This window comes from Mus caroli, chromosome 1 (assembly GCF_900094665.2).
Source record: "Mus caroli chromosome 1, CAROLI_EIJ_v1.1, whole genome shotgun sequence".
Taxonomy (NCBI): domain Eukaryota; kingdom Metazoa; phylum Chordata; class Mammalia; order Rodentia; family Muridae; genus Mus; species Mus caroli.
The window spans coordinates 19,362,408-19,386,725 of NC_034570.1; the positions used below are offsets into that span (position 1 = coordinate 19,362,408).

At 38.2% G+C, this 24,318-nt stretch overlaps 1 protein-coding gene across 3 annotated transcripts in view; it reads right to left on the reverse strand.

Moving 5' to 3' along the window:
• Positions 1 to 24,318, reverse strand: part of Smap1 (small ArfGAP 1) — a 75,800-nt gene that overhangs the window by 39,370 nt on the left and 12,112 nt on the right. For 2 of the 3 annotated variants that reach the window (XM_029475150.1, XM_021163031.2), the window contains exon 2: positions 1,555 to 1,688. In XM_029475150.1, the coding sequence (XP_029331010.1) occupies positions 1,555 to 1,688 (134 nt within the window). Of the gene's footprint in view, positions 1 to 1,554; positions 1,689 to 23,369; positions 23,444 to 24,318 lie in introns of those variants that run through there. The other variant, XM_029475152.1, reaches the window with a different exon arrangement.

Below are 24,318 nucleotides of genomic sequence, written 5' to 3' on the forward strand. Positions count from 1 at the left end.
AAGAAAGAAAGAAAGAAAGAAAGAAAGAAAGAAAGAAAGAAAGAAAGAAAGAAAGAAAGAAAGAGGAAGAAAGAAAGAAAGGAAGAAAGAAAGAAAGAAAGAGGAAGAAAGAAAAGAAAGAAAGAAAGAAAGAAAGAAAGAAAGAAAGAAAGAAAGAAAGATCATAACATCATTTAGTTATCACATCTGCTACACAGAAGTAAATAAGACCGTTAACTCATATGAATTGTTCAAAAGTTCTACTTCTCTCATCTAAATAGTATGGTTTCTCCTCTGGGATTTTAGAAATACTCAAAGGATAACATTTCCCTTGAATAGCTGGCCTTTACCAGCAATAACCTCAAAAGCTAATTTTAAGACAGAATTAAACCAATTCTACTTGACTTTATAGCCTAAAGACCTTTGGAAATTCTACTGTTATCTTAGTTTTCACCACATAAGTTTATTTTTTCTAATTCTGAGGTATGAATATTACTGAAGTCCAACAACATGCCCGTTGGTCCCCTGTATCTTTGAGCTCTGCATCTGTAGCATCTTAGCAAGTACAGACCAGGAATCAAAGTCAAACCACACGTTTATACTAAGCATATAAATACTAGTGTGTGTGTGTGTGTGTGTGTGTGTGTGTGTGTGTGTGTGTGTAGGGGGATGGAGAGAAAGTGACACAGACACTTTCTTTTCTTTCATTATTCCTTAAACAAAACAGTCTAACAACGACCTGCATGGAATCCACATAGACAATACTGTAAGAAACTAAGAATGATTTAAAGCACGGGCGAGAATGAGTATGGATGGATAGGTGCAATATTATCCCATCTATTGAAAGCATCTGAGCATCAGTGGATTTGGGTATCTACCAGGCATCCTAGAAATAATCTTTTGTGATACTAAAAGATGGCTATATAGGGATATATTCAGAATTTTTAATGGCAATTTCAAAGGGCATAATAATATAAATAAAAACCTAGGATTTTACTGTAAGTTATATAGTAAGACCAATAAAAGTAATTGTTTTTACATATGAATTAGAAAGTAAGATTTTAAAGATTTCTTACAATTATAAATTTTATCTATAATGAAGCTAACTAACTTTCCACAAACCAAAACTATCAGAGCAACCTTTTCTCACTGGACTGTAGTCATCCTTTCCCACTAGCCTGTCTGAACACCAACAACACTTCTCCCCAGAAGAGAAATCATTCAAGTCAATCTTCAAGCACGAGGTCATTTCCCCCTTTGTCTTTACCCAGACTTCCTCTGCTGGCAAGTAAAACTATGGGATTATACTGGCGAAGGTCTTCAACCAATTAAAACATTTTTAAATATTGTGAAATCAATACATCAGGGGAAAAAAAAAAGATTTAAAATTGACTACCACAGACTCAACGAGAATTTAACATCAGTGAATTAATAAGTGAAATAACATTCAAATCTTTTATTTAGCATATGCCATTTCAGCATGCATTTTAGTATATATCCTTAAACGTAAGGATTAAGTATTTTTTAATTATTTAAAATACATTTTTAATAATTCCTTGTTAAAGTAATGTTTACCTGTATCTGTTCTGGTGTCCATTGGTCTAGGTTGACTGACTTGACTCTGGATATATGAACCCCAAGATTTCTATGAATTCCAGCACATCTGATGCAAATAAATACACCAATATTCCAGGAAGCCCATCGGGGACCTAATTAAGGAAAGAAACAAGGAAAGTAAGGTATTTGCAATAAAGAAAACAAGACTGCCTCAACAAGCCTTATGCCCGATGATAAATCACAAAAGTATCGGATTTTAAAACATTTTAAAAGGAACATAGAGTATCAAACCGCTTATGATGTTGAAAATATATGGACATAATCCATATGACCTGGAAGCTTTTACACATGTCCTGGAGCAGAGGCAGGGCTTGGTGCTGAGAAATGAGGATGTGCTCAGAGAAGAATGTCAGGGACTGGAATGCAGGCCTGGAGGGCACTGGTTCCAAGACAAGTGTTTGTTTCACTAACACTTAACATGCACACAAAAACTGACGTTCTATAAATGGTATTTGTTTCTGTCATGGTCAAGAAATTCTAGAGAACACAGCAGAGACACTAAAATGAATATAAGAACATGACTCTATTATTCTTTCTACCTTGAATATCTTCTTTCCATTTGAAATTTTAAGTTTCACATATTGCTTGTAGAATTTTTAATTGGAAAAATTAAGTTTCTGGAAAGCTTCTGAAAAGTGTTTCTAGGCTTCTAAAAGTTACTTGAGCATGAAAAAAAAATAGCATCATAAAAGCTATATATAGGTACTAAGCTGTCAAAAAAACAAAACAAAATAAAACCTGTAAACTGTTTTAAGCATACACTGTCATCATTCTAGGAAAACCGCACTAAAGCCAGTCATTAGAAAATGGAAAAAATTGGTTTTAAGAAGTCAAGCAAATGAGTTTGGATAAGGTGAAGCTTAAAGGAGGTGTAAGACATGGAGCATTGGATGGGAGATGAGGGAAGGGAATATGTTGTGTAAAAAAATGAATTAAAAATAAAATAAATTAAAAAAGAAAATGGTAAAAATTAAGCACATCACAGATCCCTCTGCCACACAGAAAGGATTGAGGGGTGGTCCCTCCCTTCCTCCTTCCCTACATATTCTGCTTTAGGGTAGGAACTGGCATCTGTTAAAGGGACACATAGTTTGGATTTCACAGCTAATCCAGACACAGTTCTGCCTTCAGGTACCCCCGGCTGTTTCTCACAACAATTTATTAAATAACAATATATCATAGTTTGAAACTTAAACAGAAATCTAAAATAGGTAAAATAGAAAAATCGGTAGTTTAATTAAGCAATTAAGTTTAATTTAGCAGTTAAGTGTCAAACCAAGAAAGGTGAATGAGGTGCCCAGTATCTCTGCTTACTGTACATGTTTTACTGGATATTGTGACAATGCAGGCTCTAATTCTGCAGTTCTGGAACTAACACAAGAATTCTGCTTCCTCAGTAAGTCCCCAAGCTGCCCATGCTGCCATCCACTAACCACATTTTGAAAAGCAAAACTCTAGATTATTTTTAAGTCTTCAATTTAAACATTCAGCACACAGAATCACAGAGAGAACCCAAGCCACAGAAGCTTAGACTACACACCTACACACACACCTACACACACACACACACACATACCCTACACATATATTTATCTATCTAGGCAGGTCAGGGGACCCAACCTTCTGAAAGTGTATTTGGCACAGGGTTAAGTACTGTTAGACAAAGCTCACTGAAGAATGTTAATTTCATGTTAAATCTGTACTGTACGCATTCCTTAATGTTTTTCCTATTTAAATGACTGAAGTTATGGAGGCATGAATGTTGGGCTGGTTGATTCAAACCTGCCAAATCCTTTACCTTCCCTTTGGCAGCTGTGGAGAACAAAACCAAGTAACTATACCAGGTGGGGCAGAAATGGAGGTCAAAAATGAGCTGCCTCTGTGGTTCCAACAGTGGGACTCTGCATGATATTGCCTCCTCGACTGAAGGTGTACCCTGGTGGTAGCAAGCACAACTTCAGCTACATCACTGTGCAAAACTGTGGGAGCTTTCAATCAAGCAGCCATTTCTGGAGCCCTACATGGGAAATGTTAAGGCTGCTCAGTGAGCTTTTCCTCAATCCAATGCATGGAGGAGGCTTCATATGAGCAGAACACAGCCAGAGATTTCCTTCTAAGTACTGAGAAACACAACTGTGATGGGTGCCACTCAAACCATAAGAGACTTTGTTCTAGTCATAGCCACTCCACATACCTGGCAAAGGCCCTGGAGACGTCACTTTGGTCATGACCGTTTCGTATGACTACACCTATAGCCTCTCATGAGGATCCCCTCTCCTTCCACTCACAAACACTTCGACATCCACAACGGTCTTCAATCTGGTACACCCAGCAAATGACAGAAGACAGCTTAAGAGAATGGCAATGATTAAGATTTGTGCAAAGCTGTGACCAAGAACTGCTGAGGCGACGAGAGACGGCAAAGAGCAGAGGCAAAAGAAGGCACATTACTACAAGGAAAGAAGAGCTGCAAATCCTGACCACTGGAGAGTCCCAGAAAACCAGGCTTAGCAGTCCAGGCTGCCGAGAAGCAGCTAAGAGCAGAGGATCCACACAATCTAAGTTCAGAGCTGCAACTGCTGCTTTTGGCTACTGGATCACTGCCACTTACAGATTAGAGCTTTAACACCATATGAGTACAAGATCCTGGGGAAAGCTAAACTTAGGATTGCTAATACCAGGGGAACTTAGCTTTGCTTATTCATGATTTTCATCTGGGTAGAGTTACTTGCCTGGTAACAATGTGATGGAGTTTAACTCACAAATTAGGGACAATAAGCAATAACAAAAGAGCAATTATAACAATGTACTATAGGTAAAAGTAATGAAAATATAGTCACTGTCTCCTAATATCTACTTTAATATACTGTCCTGTCCCCTTCTTCATTTAATGATGTGAGGTGACACCTAAAGCTCTGAAGCACTAACAAATTCTCTCTGGCATATCCAAATTACCACCATCAATACATCTGTGCTTTCATGAAATTACGTAAAATAAATGTATTTAAAATAGAAGCACAATGAAAACAAATGACACAGATATTAAGTGACCAATGGACAGGTAGAGCATATATCATAAATACATTCAACAAAGTGATGAATCATAGGTAAATCATCACATTGTCCTAAGCAGTATGTAATATGTAGTATTTCTAAACCATAGTTGGCTACTGCAAATTGAAAGTGTGTGAGAAGACTAATGCATTGCCTAATTTGCTTTAATATATCAACTGTTTTAAGGGACTAATAACAATGATGCCAACAAGAATACAAATAAATGTGACTACCAGCAGAAATAACTGCAGGATTAGTGGCAGAAAATACAGTAACAAAAGAAAAGACCAAGATGCAAATTCCTAGATATTTTAGGCTTACTTGTAAAGCCCTGAAACTTTCAGATTTGCTGAATGCTTGAAGTGATAGTGACACAATGAACTATGAATATCCAGGGAGCAATTAAGAATATTGCTAGGGCTTGGAGAGATGTCCCAGTGGGTGTGGTTAGGAGCACTGTCACGGACTATCTGAAACTCCAGTTCCAGGGAATCCAACACCCTGTTCTGGTCTTCACAGGCTCCAGGCACAAAAGTGATGCACAAACAAAACAACCACAAATGAGTCAAAACCTTCAACATAGCAGACACCCTGAGTTTCATAGAAAGGTTATGTGGGAGATGGGCTGGAGTGCACTGCCACAGGAAGAGCCATTCTGAACAGAACACCAGTATGGGAGGCACTAAGACCTACAATTAAAAAGTGAGACCTTGGGGCTGGAGAGATGGCTCAGCAGTTACGAGCACTGACTGTTCTTCCAAAGGTCCTGATTTCAAATCCCAGCAACCACATACATCACATGGTGGCTCACAACCATATGTAATGAGATCTGATACCCCCTTCTGGTCTGAAGACAGCAACAGTATACTTACATACAATAAATAAATAAATAAATCTTAAAAAAAAAAAAAAAGGTGAGAGCTGATGAAGCAGAAGCTCTGCAGAGTATATACACATAGAAACAATGAGAACTGAGTCACTCAACAATACCCCAACTAGGTATCTTTTGCTACCAAGTAAAACCTCCAACATCAGAAATGGGTTAAATCTTGAGTCATTCACCAACTCCTACACAACATCACAGGCTATTGGACGCCCCCCATAACCTGATGGTAAGGCCCTATTGTTGAAGACAATACTTATATATGTTATCAAGTGCAGAGAAGTTGAGCTGGTGCCAAGCTAGAGGCTTGACCTCTGTTGCCTTCATCGTCTTTGAAAGTATTCTGCATGCTACAAACTCTGCAACCCACAACAGAAACCTGCTGCAAGATATACTTGTGCAATAATGGCACAAATGTGATGAAAGTAAGCACACAGGTCTGCAGAGGTTCAAGCCAGGTTGGTTCCTACCAGAGGGCAGGAAGTAGACACAGCTCCACACCTAACCAGAAAGCTATCTGCAACTTATACCTGCTGACAAACGGGGAAAATTCAGTTTTCTTAGTAGGGTATCACTGGGTACATGAACCACACTTGAGGGTAAGCCAACACAAAATGAATTCAGCATTATTTTGTAGACTTTTTGTCTCATTTTACTTAGTTTGGGCATTTTCTGCCTTATTGGTCTTTTGCTTGTACATTTTGATTTCCATATCTGTTGTTGTTGTTGCTGTTGTTGTTGAAGTTTGTGTGCATTCCTTGTTTTTTTGTTTGTTTGTTTGTTTGTCTACTTCTAAAGAGAGAAAAAAGAATAAAGCTACCTGGGTAGAGAGGCTGGGAGGATCTGTAAGAACTAAGGGGAGGGGAAGCAGGATCACTGTATTAAAAGGAAAAACCTTTCAGGGGTTGGAGAGATGGTTCAGTAGCTAGAGGCACCATGGCAGCTCACAGCCATCTGTAACTTCAGTTCCAGGGGAATCCAACATCATCTTCTGGCCTCTTGCCAGTACCAGGTGCACAAACATACATGAAGATAAAACACCCATTTACAGAAAATGAAAAAGAAAAAAAGAAAAAGCTTTCAATAATAAAGAAGTGGTACACAGACATGCTTACAGGCAAAATATTAACAGACATACCATACATACACACATACATACATACATACTTTTTTTAGAAGAATACATGACTAAAGTTCAGTGTGGAAAAATGTCTTCAATACAGCTGCAACTACAGAGCACAAAGAGCAGATCGTACAGAGAACTGAATACTGAATCATGGGGTGTGGGGGAAACAATGCAAAGCCAAGAGAGAGGCTTTAAGGAAAATATAATCAACTGTGTCCAATGTTGCAGAGCAGCCAAGTAGACTAGCACTAGAAAAGAACATCTGAATGTAACAACTAGTCATTCGAGCTGCCACAGATGTCCTCACACAGAGCAGGCAGCGTAAGAGGGGTTCTGTAAACTGTCAACACTACATAGAGTCAAGTGGGAAGCATGAACCTCAACTGAACAACAGCCTGGATCAGACTTGCCCATGGCTATGTCTGAGAGAGATTATCAAGATTATCTTGATTAATGATGTAAAAGGGCCTACCCCACTGTAGTTGACACCATCCCTAGACAAATGGGTCTGAGCTGTATAAGAAAGCAAGCTGAGCATGAGGCAGAGAGCAAGTTAGCAAATGGCACAACTCCGTGGTTTCTGCCTCTAACTTCTTGCCTTGAGTTCCTTCCCTAACTTCCCTCAATGATAGACTGTGACCTGGAAGTTTAAGTCAAACAGTTCTTCAAGTTGCTTTTGGTCATGGTACTTTATTGTAACAACAGGAAGCAAACTAGAACAGAGTAAATTCTTCCTTATGAGTCATCATCCCAGGCTCCCACGCCAACAGTTTCAGAGTACCTATTCCCTCCATATAGCTGTCATGGCCAGGCTGATCGTGATCTTTTCTAAATTTTCTTTTCCACAACTCCAAGTTAAATTATAGCTATAAAATTTAAATGAACCCTTGCTTTCCCTTGTACATGACTCCATTCGTATTCCAACCCAGTATGACAGAACAAGAATATTCTGCTTGTTGCCACAGGTAAGCTTCCTCCTCAGAACTATACTCCTCTGGGTTTCTGTTGGTTGGTTGGTTGGTTGGTTGGTTGGTTAGCTGGTCAGTTTTGTTTTCTGTCCTAAATATACATGCACCTCCATATAGCTCCCCCTCGGAGAGTGTGGAAAAACAGACACTTTCTCTTCTTTTTTTTTTTTTTTTTTGGTTAGTGCATCTCAAATTAAACAGTTTAATTTCTCACAGGGAAACCTCTTTATATGGCCAGTAACTGACATATAATTTTGTACAAATATAAAGTCAGGCAGGGAGGAGAGGATAGGAGAGAGGGAGGGAGGGAGAAAGAGAGAAAGAGAGAGAATATATAAACAAGGCCCAATTAACTTTTTGGCTAGCTTTTCTGAGAAACATTTATTTGGCATTAAGGACTTCATTTAGTGATCTCTGTATGCTGCATACCAAACACAGTATCTAATATGAAAATTAAGGCAGTCTTTAGTATACAATTAACAGATATAACTTTGAAACCTCTAAATTGCTGTTGTCAAATCACTAAAGAGGACTTTTCAAAAGAGGCCACACACTTACTCAATATGTAAGACATCTTTCAATACAAAAGGCGGGGGGGGGGGGAGGACCAAAACATCAAATCATAAAAAAATCAACTCCCAATGCTATCCTTTACAAATGAAAGGGAAGGCCAGGCAAAATGGCTCAGCAGATAAAAAAGTTCCTGCCCCCATACCTAACAGCCTTAATTCAACCCCTGGGCCCCACATGATAAGAGAGAACTAAATCCCATGAGTTGTCTTCTGATCTCCACACAAACACCATAACATTCATGCACACATTAATAGACAAAGGTTAACAACAGGGTAACAGAAAATCCTTAAGTATTAATGAACTAAAGTCATAAAGATACAGAGCAGGGGAGATTTAGGACCAGGTGTGACAGGTTAGGCCTTTAATCTCAGCACTCAGGAGGCAAAAAGGCTGGTGGATCTCTGTGAGTTCCAGGCCAGCATGGTCTACATATTTTGTACCAGTCCAGCCAGAGCTACAGAATACGAGACCCTGTCTCAAAATTCAACAAGCTCTAGCTTCATGTGGTCCATGAGAAGCTCACTTTAGAATAATATAGGGGTGTAGCCTCCCCTCCCCCAGCCTTAATGGTTCCACTGTTTACACCTGGATGGAGCTTGCTGCTCAATCGTTCTGCCACGCCTACTGCTGGAGCCCCACACTTTGCTGTTCTGAAGCCATCACGTGTTCACCTGCAACCTTACTCTAAGATTATTTGGCAGGAATCGGGTCCCTCCCCCTCCTTCATAACTGAGTGTCAGAAATAAAAATTGAGCTTTGATCAGAATCTGCTTTGACTTAGCTACATTTCTTTCTCTCGTCGCCTAGTCCCTCTTCTCTTCCAGGTTTCCAAAATGCCTTTCCAGGCTCAAACCCAGACCTGTGATCTGCTGGCCAGACACAACATTTGGCGCCCAACGTGGGGCTGAGAAACGGCAAAGGATTTTTGGAAGAGGCACTGCTGGTTTGGAGCTCCATAGAAGAAGAAAATAATTAAAGGATAAAGGAAATTCATACCAGAGAAGGTCGGTATGGGCTAAGCTGAAACAGCATTAAACCCAAGCGCTGGTTCACTTAGGTTCAGCAGTGAAGTTTAACAGGAGCTGGGAACTGTAACAGGCGGTAGGCCATGGCTCACAGTAGCTACATTTTTAGGCGTGAGAAAAGAAAGGGTTTATTAAAAGGAAATTAATAATCAGGCAGATTGCATCATGAGGGAGGAAAATGTCCCAAAAAGCAGAGAGAAATTTCAGGAGTGCCATGCTTTGTTCTCTCTGGGCCGTATAGCAGAAGTAGTACTGTGTCCCCTTTTGTGTCTTGTCTAATGTCTGGTGCACCAATCTGTTCTCGTGTTCAATTCATGTATGTTTGTGTCCAGTCTGTATGAATGAATGTTCNATGTTTTATGTTGGATAATAAAGATGGTATAAAAAACTTTATCTGCAAAGCTGAGAGCTGCCATGTGCTTCAGCCAGGAAACAGACACATGGCAGGAGGGTCCCTGCTGGAAAAACTGTTCATTTTAGAAAAAAAGGGCAAGTGCACAGCCTCTTAGTTTCAGGGTAAAAAAAGCTGATAAACGGTTCATGACTAATGTGTTTGACAAATGGTAAAGTGCCTTTTATTCTATGATTGTAGCTACAAAAATTAATATTCTCTGATTGGTCTAAATGTAACTGCTTCATTTGGTTCCTTTTTTATTAATAATGTGCTCTGCATGTTTTCACATTCAACTCATAAGTTGTTGGTTAAGATTAATAATTGTTACATTGCTACAGATGGTTAGTGTTAAATTTGATAACTCAAGTTTAGAGTCCTTCTAACACGTGGCATAAGGCAGGCCAAGAGGCTGGGTCTCTAAAGATATTTCTAGTTTAGATAATAATTAATGTGGTTCCTATCCTAAATAGTAAAATTTAAGATAAGATTTAAAGCAATGCCTCTTTATTAAAGCGTTAAAGCTTGCTTTAATAGATATTCATAGATATTCATAGATATTAATTGGCAGCCAAACTTCGTAATATGATAGTAATGCTTCTAATATTAATTTTAAAGATGATAAATTGTTTTAAACTTGGGTTTTGCTTTCCCAAGGTTGTAGATATTATCCTAACGTTGCACAAGAAACTTAAAATTATGGTTAATACTGCAAGTGTTCCATTGACTGCAGCTTGCAGTTTGATTACAAATTTAAGATTTTCTACTCACTCATATATTGTTAATTAAGATAATTATAAGAGTAATCATCTTTTGAAAGCGCTAATACAGCTCACTTCATACAAAACTGTGACAAAGTTATCTAGTTATGTTTGTCTTTGTGAATAGATTAGACCCTCAAACAATCAGTTTGGCTATAGTTGCTGCCTGGCAGGAAACTGCTGTACGGGCAATTTTTTCACAACACTAAAGTTGTGAAGAACGTTTTAACTGTAAGTCATCTTAAGAAAGAGTATCAAAAATTTGAGGCATAGACAGTTAAATTGTTCCTCTAGAATCGGTCCTTATTACAGGAGGGCCAAGATGTTCAGATTAAAAAGTATTTTACATTTAAGTCAATACAGGGCTCAAGGGAGCCCCAGAGCAACTTGTGGCCTTTCTTTTGTTTTGTAAACAGTGCCTGAGGAAGTTTTTCCCTGTGTTCAAGAAAATTTCTTTTTAACAGTGTTNCAGATCTATTCAGATGTTTAAAATAATGCTTAAATTCAAAGATTTTTGCTTCTAGTAAACTGGTAATCACTAGAAAATTCTGCCTCTAGGCATGGCTAATGTAACTTTACATTATGTAAGAAACATTTTTATTGTTTCTGCGTCTATACAAGAAGCCAAGAGTTTTAATCTTTCAGTGTATATTGTCTCCTAAGTGGAAAGTATTTTATTAACTAATGCTTCTCAAGGGAAGTTTACTTTAAATCCTTGCTCTCACCCAAAAGATTCAGAGACAGTATCCTTTTATTATTTAGTGTTTTAGTTTACTACAAAAGGTTTTACAAAAAATAAAGAATGCTTTTATAATTGTTATTAATTATATTCATGGTAATTAAATATTAGCTGTGCCCAAGACAATTCTTTGGCCAGAAAAAAAAATTATTGTAAAATCATTTTTCTCATCCTCCCAGCCGATTGTTGGCCCACGTGGGCCCAACTAGCTGCTGTGGGGCGGAGCTTGAACATATGGGCTTGAACTGAAGGAAATAAAAGCAGAGAAAATTAAAGAATCTCCATCATAAGTTATCTCTAGCGATAAGACCACATTATGACAAATGGATCAATTTAACACGAATATATAACCACTGTGAAAGAACACACACCATGTATCAGAGTACAAAGTATAAACACAAACACTGACGGATCAGACAGCAGAAACTAAAAGCAGCTTTCAATACCAAACAACAGCACATTTCACAGGATCAAAGTTCAGACCAAACGTGACAGACCTATTTAGAACTTCTCCCCTAAGAACAGAAAAATATACATTCTTTTCAGATGTATATAGAACATTTAAGGTTAGATCATATATTAAGCCACAAACCAATTTTTAACAAATTTAAGATGATCAAAATCAGACCAAATATCTTTCCTGCCATGTGGAATATAACAATCTAACTCAAAAGCTAGATGGGAAATGGGACCTCTTTTGGGATATACGGTTGGTTTAACATACGCAATGCAATAAATGTGATATATCACATTAAAAGATCAAATGATAAAAGTAGAGAATCATCCAAACTGATACAGAAAAACCCTTGGAAAAGCTCAACATCATTTCATAAGAAACTTTCAATGTAATAGGTATGGAAGGCACTTTCTCAACAAAGCCATCTATAAAAAGTCACAACAAACATAGTCTATGAGGGAAAACTGAAATCTGTCTACCATTTGACACAAGAAAGCCCACTCTCATTATTTTGGTTCAATACTGTACTGGAAATACTATTATATAAAGAAATCAGACAAGGGCCTGGTGTGGAATGCATTCTTTTAATACCATCATTCAGGAAGAAGAGGCAGGCAGATCTCTGTGAGTTCAAGGTCAGCCTGGTCTACAAACTGAGGACAACAAGGGCTGTTACACAGAGAAAGCCAGTCTCATTATCCTTTAGATGCCTATTGTTTTTTCTAATGAGAGACAGCAGAAAGGAGGTGGATCTGAATGGGATGGGAACAGGGCAGAGTAGGAGAGGAAATTATTTTTAGTAGTCAATAGAGACTAAAATTTGCATTATTTACCCAGTGGTACATTCTTTAGTCTTTATAAATATAGTTAAGAACCACAGGCCACTGAGACTTTATGCAGAGACCTTGGAACACACAGCTCTAAATGGGCCGTCTCTGTAGCTCTAAATGGGCCGTCTCTGTCAGATTCTTTCCCTCAGAGCCCTTAGAAGAGGAGGTGGGAGAGTGAAGAGGGAGAGGTCAGAGGACACCAGGCAAACGAGCCCTCTGAACCACCTGAGCGAATCTCATATGAATTCATGGAGACTGAAGTAGCAACAAGCGTACACGGGTCTACACCAGGCCCTCTGCATATATACTATTGATTTCAGTTTAGTGCTTTTATGGGACTCCTGAGTGTTTGAATCAGTGGGTCTCTGATTCTTTTGCTTTGTCTTGGGCTCTTTTCCTTCTGTTGGATTGACTTGTCCAACTTCGAAGTGATTGTTTTATCTTATACTTTACTTTGTTATGTTGTGTGTTATCTTTTAGAATCTGTTCTTTTCTAATGAAAGACTGAAAGGGAGTGGATCTAAAAGGGAGAGGAGGTATGGAAAATGGGGGGGTTAGAGGGAAGGCAAGCTGTAATCAGGATATAGTGTATAAAAATAATCTATTGTTAATAAAAGGGGGAAAGAATCATGGGCTAGTGGGGAGGGGAGAGGGTCTGGCTAAGACCTTACCCTGCTGTGAGAAGATAAGCCATGGTGGATACTAACAATCAAAACTAAGCCATTTGTCCCACCACAGTCACACCTAGGAATGAGGATACCAAGCTTACTCAAGTTTGCCTACCTTTCCTAACCGAGTGCCTCCAACCTGCCCCATTCAGTTCTTCTTATCTTAGCAGAAATAATAAACTGCCATACTTCTTATAATCAAAACGGACCCTGAACCAAGAACAGTTTCCCACTGAGGCCTCATCTTCTAAGACAGAGAAGGGATTGAATCACCAATCCAGAGTCTATAGCTATACAGCTCTATATAATTTACATAGACTCTCTGCAACTAAAAAAACTGAAATTTTAACTGTACTTCAACATTTCAAGTATACAAGTCCTGCAACAAAGCACAATATATACAGGCAATACTGTGGAGAGCTTTGGTACTACTTACAGAAATTCTGGCGAGTACTTGTCACTGGGCTCAAGGAAGTGGGCTCAGATAAGATTCACATTTGGGCTAATGCAAGGATCAAGGTGAACACAGACAAGAAACCTGTGACTTCCTCTTGTCTTGGCAATCCGGATAAGTGCCCAGACCCGGTGACTGGGGGGCTGGGGGAGGACTTTGCTTACTGCTTTGCTTGATTACTATCTGGTGTGATCTCTTTGTTCAGTGCCTTGTTTGATTACTCTGTCTTTGATCTGAGAACTGACCCTATTCTCTGCAAGTACCTAGAATGGTATAAGAGCTGAATGGGAAAAAATCAACCCACTTCAGCCTCAGCACTGGCTGGAGTCATGTTATACTGCTGTCTAATTGTCTTTTCTCTCCAGTCCTCACTCCTGCCATTGAGACCCTGTTGACTGACTGAGCTGGCTTGGTCAGAATACACAACACACACACACACATACACACACACACATTTTCCTCTACTTTGATGATAAGACTACCTGTTACTCAAACACTTCAACTAAAAGAATGTACCCTCCTTGGAGTTTACTCCAACTGTGTACAGTTCTATAAGATAGAAAGATGTTTCTTATACTGATATGAAAACGTCAACTGTTTAAAGGAGACAAAAATGAAGATGAGCCAGGGTTCTCCAGAGACAGTGTCATGTGGCAGGAGCCATGAATGTTGTGTGGCTCTGAACTGGAAGGTGGATGAGATAGTGATTGTAATGTTCCTGACTCCGCCCACCTGCTTAGTCATTCATTTATTCTGACTCCTGTAACAAGAAATGAATGTTCACTGTATGCCAGATGCAGTCTAGATGGATGATAGCGGTCTAGCAAAGAAACAGGTTATTCTGTTGTCATAAAATATACACTCCAATGAAGCAAACAGAGGGACAAATTAAATGTCTGTCTTTAGAGGGCTACAAAATTATTAACTTCCATCTTATAGTAGAAAAATAATTTTGTTAACATTAGTTTCTGAGTGTAATAACTGATATTTTTTAAAAGGTTCATATAACGAACACTGGAAAGTGTTAGCCAAAACATTCTGAAATGTAGAGTCTAAGTCTTTTTTACCAATAATAATTCACAAATATATGGCTAATACTAACACTGATAAATAAAAAGTTTAACAAATACAACTATAGAATAAATTGGCTTTTGTCTTTATTTTTAGTGCAAGAAATACAAAGGTGAAGAAAAAATTTGTATCACATTAAGAATAGTAAACTATAATTATGTAAGCAATGGGTTTCAAAACTGTAAAAGTGAATACGATACACAAAGCAATTTTAATAACATGATACAGAATATAACCAAATGTTTCCATCTGACTTGAAAAATCTGTGTTAGCAGTGCTTAAGAAAGTAAAATAAAACATATAAATGAACACATCATTAGAAATGTCCTCTACAAACTGATTTAGTCTCCAGAGCACAGGAAGATTAATACAATGGATAATTTGTATCATTTGGCCTGTAATGTCAAGATTTCACTGGAACATAGGAATAGTGGCAACATCGGTAAGGTAATTCTGTCATTTTCTCCAAGTTCCCTGAGAATTTCATGAGAACAAATGTTATAAATAAACCTAAATTTAACTATTATCTTCAAGGAACTTAAGAGACAGGCAAATTTCAGTAAAAAGAAAACATTTAAAATTTCTTTCCATGTCTGTTGCTACTAGGTCAAAACACTGAATACCATTTCAGTGTATATAAATACAATGAATTTATCAAAATGCCAAATACAATTTAAAAGGCAAACCAAATACAGAAAGCAGCATTCCTGAAGAGATTAGCTATCAAGAAATGGCATACAACCACTCTGGAAGTCAGTCTGTGGTTCCTCAGAAAACTGGACATAGTACTACCCAAAGATCCAGCAATATCTCTCCTGGGCATATACCCAGAAGATGTTCCAGCTTGTAACAAGGACACATGCTCCACTATGTTCATAGCAGCCTTGTTTATAATACCCAGAAGCTGGAAAGAACCAAGATGTCCCTCAACAGAGGAATGGATACAGAAAATGTGGTACATTTACACAATGGGATACTACTCAGCTATTAAAAACAATGGATCTGGAGGATATCATCCTGAGTGAGGTAACCCAATCACAAAAGAACGCACATGATATGCACTCACTGATATGTGGATATTAGCACAGAAACTTAGAATACCCAATACAATTTGCAAAACACAAGAAAATCAAGAAGAAGGAAGACCAACGTGTGAGTACTTCATTCCTCCTTAGAATAGGGAACAAAATACCCATGGAAGAAGTTACAGAGACAAAGTTTGGAGCTAAGACGAAAGGATGGACCATCCAGAGACTACCCCACCCGGGGATTCATCCCATAACCAGCCACCAAACGTAGACACTATTGCACATGCCAGCAAGATTTTGCTGAAAGGACCCTGATGTAGCTGTCTCTTGTGAGGCTATGCCAGTGCCTGGCAAATACAGAAGTGGATGCTCACAGTCATCTATTGAATGGAACACAGGGTCCCCAATGGAGGAGCTAGAGAAAGTACCCAAGGAGCTGAAGGGGTCTGCAACCCTATAGGAGGAAAAACAATATGAACTAACTAGTATCCCCAGAGCTCGTGTCTCTAGCTGCATATGTAGCAGAAGATGGCCTAGTCAGCCATCACTGGGAAGAGAGGCCGCTTGGTCTTGCAAACTTTATATGCCCCAGTACAGGGGAAGGCCAGGGCCAAGAAGTGGGAGTGGGTGGGTAGGGGAGCAGGGCAGAGGGAGGATATAGAGGACTTTCGGGATAGCATTTGAAATGTAAATAAAGAAAATATCTAATAAAAAAAAAAAAGAACAACAACAACAACAAAAAAAAAAACTAATTAAGAGCCTTACAATGAACTTAGTTTACTTCTAGGAAAAGTATCTAGGCTACAGCACAAAGATAAAACTTCGGCCAAATTGGGTTATATAACAAAACCTTGTCTCAAAATAAAAAAAAAAAAAAAAAAAAATAGTATTTAGTTGTGTCCAGAACTGATAAAAAAATTATCAGTCATTAAATTCTATGGAGTGAAAAGAAGGCAATCAATGTGATTTATACTGGGGACAGAAGCAGGCAGGGTAAAGAGCATTACTATCACTGAGTTACTGGGTTGTAGGAAAGATTAAAACATGTTCAACAAGAGCCTATCTCCACTGGGTACATAAAGAACAAATCAGACTCTTAAATGATTCGAGTTCTAATGCCTGAGACTCCAAATACACTGGGCAGGATGGCACTGGAGAAATGTCCTGGATAGGTGATAAAGCAGGAATGAGCACATGAAATGCATCTGACAGCAGACTGATGAAAATACAAGTCCAAATGAGTATCACGAGCCAGATGTATCTCACACACATGTACTCGCGCCACACACACCTGTCATCTCAGTAATCAGTAGGCTGAGGGCATTTTGGGTTACATAACAAGTTTAGCCAGGAAAGGCTAGAGAGAAAGACCTCTCAAAAAGATAAATAAGTAAAAAGTAAAAAACTTTCAAATTAGCACTACGCATTTAACAAAACAGATAAAAACAGAAAAAAAAAAATCACATTAGTAGTTTGCAAGTTACTTCTGCATCTGTTAAAAAAAAATCTGACGTAGATGAGAGCAGAGTAAGGAGCTATCTCAGCTCACACATCCACATCCAGAGGGTTTGGTTCATAGTCACATGGAATGAGATGGAGCAGGGCATCACAGTCATGAGTGTATTGACAGAGGACAACTGCTCACATCGCAGAAGACAAGAGGAATGCTATAACTCCAGGACATACCCCCTAAGGCCTACTTCTTCCAGCTAGGCCCCACTTCCAACTTTCTAGAGCCTCTCAAACTAGTGCCAACTGGTCAGCCATTCAGATAGGAGCCTGTGGAGGGTATCTCAAGTTTAAACTGTAACAAATAGGAATATAAAATGATTACAAAAAAAATTAAAGGCAGTTTAGGTTTGCAATTACCATAAAAGTCAGCAAATTGTACTGTTGGACATTTATCACAGAAATGGAACTTGAGTTTGCTTCCTGTTGTTGTAATAAACACCATGGCTAAAAGATTCAGCTTACAAGTTACAGTCCACCTCAGAGAAAGGGCAGGGCAAGAACCAAGACAGAAGCTTGAAGCAGAAGTCATGGAGAACAAACACTGCTTACTGCTTTATTCTTCATGGCCTGCTTAGCTACAATTATCACTCAGTCCAGGACCACTTATCCAGGGATGACGAATCTCTCAGTGATCTGAGTTCTCCCGTATCAAGTAACAATCAAGCAAATGTCTCAAAGACACACCCCCAGACCCCACAGGCCCATCTGATGGAAGCAGCTCCTTAACTAAGATTCCTTCTTCCCAAGAGTGTCTAGGCTTGTATCAAGGTGACAAAAACTAAGCAGCACAGTGTGTCTGTTTGTGTGTGCATGTGTTTGCATGAGCCAGGCAACCTGAGTGCTGGGAACTGAAGACAAATTCTATTCAAGAGCAGTGCACACTCTTGGCAATTGAGCAATCTCTCTATTTTAAATGTTTAAACTACAATATTTTAAAATGAAATAAAAACACTGAAGTGGAAAAGAAACCCAAGGCTGCCGAAGGTAGGAATGTGGAAAAAAACCTGGGAGAAAGGTTTGTGTATTTATGAGAGGGTGACTAAGGTCCTTATGATGGTGTAACTCTTCCATATCTTCATATGAGACGCACACCTATGAAGCCACACACGTGAAAGAGCTGTACACAGATACATCTATGACATGTTCTATACATATATTACATGTTATACACACACATCTGAGTGTAATACGTAAACCTCAGTCACTGGTCAATGTCCTCCTGGCTGTGACAGCCCACAGTTTTATAAAGTGTCACCGTCACCAGAAACTGGATCAACTGTCTATGACTGTGTTAACCAACTGAATACAGACTATACAACACTCGCTCTATCGTAAAGGCTTACATTCTCTATGTCCTGACTCACACTTCTTTCCATTCCAAACCTACCAAAAAAAAAAAAAGGTAGCTTTTACCTCAACTATAATCACTAATTATTTTCTAGCTCAAATATCTGTAACAAAGAAGCCACATGCTAGAAATACTCAATACCTTATACTGAGAAAACTGTAATAGTTTAGCAGTAAATCCATGTAAGCTGAAGTAAACTGTGTGGTACCACAAAATTTTAACCATCTTCTATCCTACCAAAAATAAACCCCCAAAACAACAACAAAAAAATAACAAAAACCCTTTGGTTCATCATTATTTATGGAGAAAGTATTATATGTGAAAAGAATATATTTCAAATAAACCAATTCATTACTAGTTTAAGAACAGTGATTTCATGAAAATTATATAACCCTTATTTAAAATTTGAAACGGGAAAATGCTGGAGGCATAGTAAGAGCAATGGTAGGGAAGTAAAAAAGTCAGTCAGAAGTTCAAGGCCAGACTCAGCTATATGATCAGTTCATTATGGCCAGCCAGGGCCCCAATGAGACCCTGCCTTAATAAAATGAAAATATAAAAATTTTGCAGTTTAAATATCGATTAAGATTTCTGTGATATTAAATACAGGCTATACAGTCTGCATTGACAAAAATCACAGTTCTTGGCTAAACATAGCTATTAAATCTTGAAATGTAGCTAATGAAACAAACTGAATGTTTAAAATCAGTTAAGTAGGTAGATATAGATAGTAGCTTCCCCAGAGAAATTCACCACTACACACACACACACACACACACACACACACACACAGAGGCATGCGCACTCACGCTCGCACACACATGGCCACAATGCAGTAACAATCATCAGTATAGTAGGTGAGTACTTCTCAACCAGGGCACTACTTTAAACAGAACAACTTATTATGTAATTTATTATGCAAAAAGAACATACCCTTTTAAACAGGAAGGGTATTTTTACCTAATTCTATTTTATAATCACTCTTAAGTTACAAAATATTATTCCACTCAAAGGAATTACTAAAGTGATTTTGTTTAATTAGCAATAATACATTTTCGCCAGCAGAGGGCATACATTACACCACAATATACTGCACTTAAATGTTTAAGTTCTACTGTGGGAAATCAATCAATCAATCAATCAAACATTCACTTACACAAAAGGTATTGTGCTTTGTGCTAAAAATGAATGTATATTTTCTTAAAGGTATAGTGACAGTTGAATAATATCCCTAGAAACCTAGTTCTGTACATTTTAACTGTTTGTTCTAGTTAACTATCATCCCCAAAACAAAACCAAATATATAAAAGGTGAAACCATCTTTCAAGGGAGATATAGATAGATATAGATATAGATATAGATATAGATATAGATATAGATATAGATATAGATATAGATATAGATATAGATATAGATATATACACACACACATATATATACACATACAATAATTATTTCCTCAGCTCAAAAATAAATGACAAGGGCTGGTGAGATGGCTCAGTGGGTAAGAGCACCTGACTGCTCTTCCGAAGGTCCATAGTTCAAATCCCAGCAACCACATGGTGGCTCACAACCATCTGTAACGAAATCTGACTCTCTCTTCTGGAGTGTCTGAAGACAGCAACAGTGTACTTACATATAATAAATAAATAAATAATTTTTTAAAAATGACAAACCATTTTCTAGATAGAAAATTATCTAAATTCCAACACAAAATAAACATTTGTTTTTAAAAGTAAATAAACACAAGAAAATAAATGAAGCTGGGCGTGGTGGCGCACGCCTTTAATCCCAGCACTCGGGAGGCAGAGGCAGGCGGATTTCTGAGTTCGAGGCCAGCCTGGTCTACAAAGTGAGTGCCAGGACAGCCAGGGCTACACAGAGAAACCCTGTCTCGAAAAACCAAAAAAAAAAAAAAGAAAATAAATGAAATTTTGAAAAGGGGCTAAAACTGACAAAGGCATATTTAGTAGTTTGAGAAACAGTGCTTACATACCACCTGCCTCTAGCTTGTACATGCACCACTATGCTCATCTCAGAAAATAATTTTATATCAACTAAAAATTACAAAAATAAAATAAAATGAGCTCTTTTCATTTCCTTTATATCCTATTATATTTAATTTTCCTGAGAAGATTGCCTTTTCAATTTCCTTTTTTCTTGCGACTTCTGATTCAGATTTCTTCCGTGATTCTATTCCCTCCTTGCTAAAATGTGGCCATCCAGCCTCTAAGTCAGACAAGCATCTAGTTAGTCCAGTAGTTATGGCTCTGGCAAATTCATTTATGCTAATGACTCCCCAAAAGCAAGCAGCCTCGGTCTCTCCTCTCTCCTGAGGCAGGCCTGTCTCTGGAGGAATGCACATCTGTTCCCGGAACTCTCCCTTCCTGAACCAACTCTGCCCAACTCTCAGTAAGTTTGATCATATGCCTTGTCAAAAATCAACTTTTCAATTAAAAGCCCTCTCCCAAAATCTAATCAGTAACATTTCATGCTTACCCAACACTTTCTACACATACAGCCAGAATGTACTCTGCTAATGCCCTGCCTGTTTCAACTGGGGAGCAAGTATCCAAACATGCGCCTACTACTGGAGGGGGGTCTTCATTCAAACCACCACAGCCAGACTTCTGCTGCATAATCTCTAATCAATAATATCTATTCTAGAGAACAGAAAAACAATTTTTATTCTGTAAAATGATTACTTTTCTTGAACCTTCCATAAAGTATTCTTGCACACCCTAAGACATAACTCATAAATTAGATATAACTCATAAATGCTTCCTACCAAGTAATACTATGACTGTCTCTATAGTATAAAATGAGCATAATTACAAAGCCTTACTCTTCTACCAAAATCTTTACTAGACATTACTTCATAAGCTCCTCCATACCCTGTAATATAGGTTTCATCACAGATGTAATGAATGGCACTACAGTTCAGAGTTTAAACACGTGGGAAGAAAGGGAAAACGAAGAAAAGGCAGAAAAGAGAAGGGGAAAGGGAAGGGAAAGGAGAAGAAAAAAAAATCAATCAGAGCCAACAGCCAAGCAGTCAAGACTCTGTTCTCACCATCAAACTAACTGGCCCCTCAATTCTAACAGAGCCCTATCAATTCACTGCAGATGCTCAAAAAGGGATGTAAAGTTCCTAGAACCAAATGAAAATGAAGTCATAGTGTATCAGAGCCCTTGGTATAGCTTACACAGTTGTAAGAGGAAAGCTGATAGCTATCCACACGCAAAAGCAGTAAATAGCAAGAATAATTATCAGGAAATAAATTAATTAAATGGGGAGCTAACAGAACAATACACATCAATCAGTTAGAGAATACGTCCATGAGTTTATGTGTTTATGTGTGTCTTTCTTCCTGTAGGGCATGAAAGCAAAAAGATGACCCTCAAAGGGAGAAGCAAAGATAATGGGGAACATGAAAGCAGAAAAGAAAGCAGGGAAAGAAAGGGGCAGCTGTGATGAAGGAATTAATGAGAAAAAAAGGACAATGACATAAGGTGCGAAACGTAAAATAATGAAATCTATTACTTCCTATGTTAACTTTAAAACAATTTTAAAAACTTCAAGTGAGTAAGCAAGTACATTATAGCCTTTGTTTTTTCTTTGCCCCTTCAAGATGTTCTATCAACGTTTTGTAAAATTTCCCTCTAGACATACAAGGTTTACAAATACCTTTCCTTTTTGTTGTTATTGTTGTTTTTGTTTGGTTGGTTTTGGTTCTGTGTGGTGCTGAGGACTGAGTCCAAGTCTCTGCACACTAGGCAAACAGTGCTCTACCACTGAGCTAACTGTGCACCCCTAAGTACTTTTAAGTATGTTCTACACTGTTTACAAGTTTATTGAGTGAGCTAACCATTTGCTTTGGTAACACTGCAGCCATCATCAAAAAAGAATCAAATTTTGAAAGATTTTATATTATTGTCTGATTCATATTTTAACAAAATAACTAAACAGTTGTATAAAGTTAGGACGCATTCTAATACCTTTTTTTTTCAAATGATGCCATTTGAAATTTGACTAAGTTATCAACATCCAAAACTTACCTCCTTTAGTACTATGTACAATGAAAACTAAAAAAAACAAAATGGATCTAAAGAAAAGGAAAAGAATCTCAAAACTGAGTTATCATTTTTATGAAGGCTACCTGGAGCGTGTTACTCTGCATGTTACCTCACTACTGCACATTTTGGCAGGTCAGCAAGAGCAGGTTTATCTCTGTCTCATATGGAGAGACCAGACCAGACACCTCTAAGCTTCCTATAATGTCATAACTACAATATAGATCAGACACCAAACAATATTCCAAATATACCACTGCTTCCTATTCATAGCCTAAAATGAGGAGAATACAGGACTAGATGGCTAGAGCCTAGCATGCCCAGACTAATAAATGCTGTCTAGAATTTTATATTCTCTTGGTCTGACTGAGTAACCAAGACACAACTATGAAGCTTTCTCCCTCCCCCTGAAGGACAGCTCACAAGAGAACAGAAATGACCAATAAGTACACTCAACTTTTCTAACCATAAAACTATGGTGAAAATATTTAATAGCAAAATAATCATTTCTTCAATCAAATCAAAGAATCTTATTAAAAACATGAAAACCCAATAGCAGACTGGGAACAGGTCAGCCAGCTAGCATATTAATGAGGGGAATATTAGCTAGCCCCATCACTACAGTAAATATAGATCAAATAGTTTTAAATTTGATATACATGAACATACACTTTAGATTTTATTCACTGGAAATTTAAATATACACATAAAGATTTGCTATCATGAATATTTATAAGCTTAGATTTTTTTGTTTTTAGCAGTCAGGGACAGATTATTTTTAAATACCCTTAGAGTATTTAAAAATACTTACCAGTCGCAAATATTCAGTACAGAGAATAACCTTAAGTTTCCTACAGCTCAGTATTGGCCTTTTTCTCAGCAAATTACATCATCTCCTAATTGTTCCCTCATATTTCAGAACACTCGGACTCTATTCCCTCATAAGCTGGTTCATCTTGTTCATCTGATGATGGGGGAGGGGTTTCATTTTTAAATGGCTATCTAAGGAATCTTGTTCTGTCCAGGCCAAGCTGTGTGTGTTCCACTCATTGTGATGCAGCTGCTAAGGCAAATGCCACTGATAATTCTGCTGATCTGCTTATGGTCTATTGCACTGGACTTCTGGTGTGCCTTCCTCTGTACTTGGAAGATGGAAAACTAAAAACTCCATTTGGTTTCTTTATAGTTAAGAACCTTGTGCTGCAGAGACCACAGGGACAATCATGGAGTCAGCATGGGTCTGAACTAGGTCTCCTGCATATCTGTTATGGTTGTGTAGCTTGGTGGTCTTGTGGGACTACAAACAGTAGGAGAAGGGGCTGTCTCTGACTCTTTGCCTGTGTTTGGGACCCTTTTCCTCCTCCTGGGTTCCTTCATTCAGCCTTGATATAAGGATGTGTACCTAATTAGTCTTACTGAAACTTGTTATGCCACATTCTGTTTTTATCCCTGGGAGGCCTGTTCTTTTCTGAAGGGAAAAAGGAGTGGATCTGGGGTTGGGGGAGGGTAGTCTTAGAAGAGTGGAAGGAGGGAAACTTCAGTCATGAGAGAAGAATAAAAAGTAAAATTAAAAAAAGAACTCTATGGTGATTAGTTTATGTCAACTTGACCCAGGCTAGAGTCATCTGAGAAGAGGGAATCCCAACTAAGAAAATGCCTCCAAAAGGTCAGGCTATAAGACAATTCTGTAATTACTGATGGATGTGGGAGGGACCGGCCCATTGTGGGTGGCGCCACCCCTGGGTGGTGATCCTGGATGC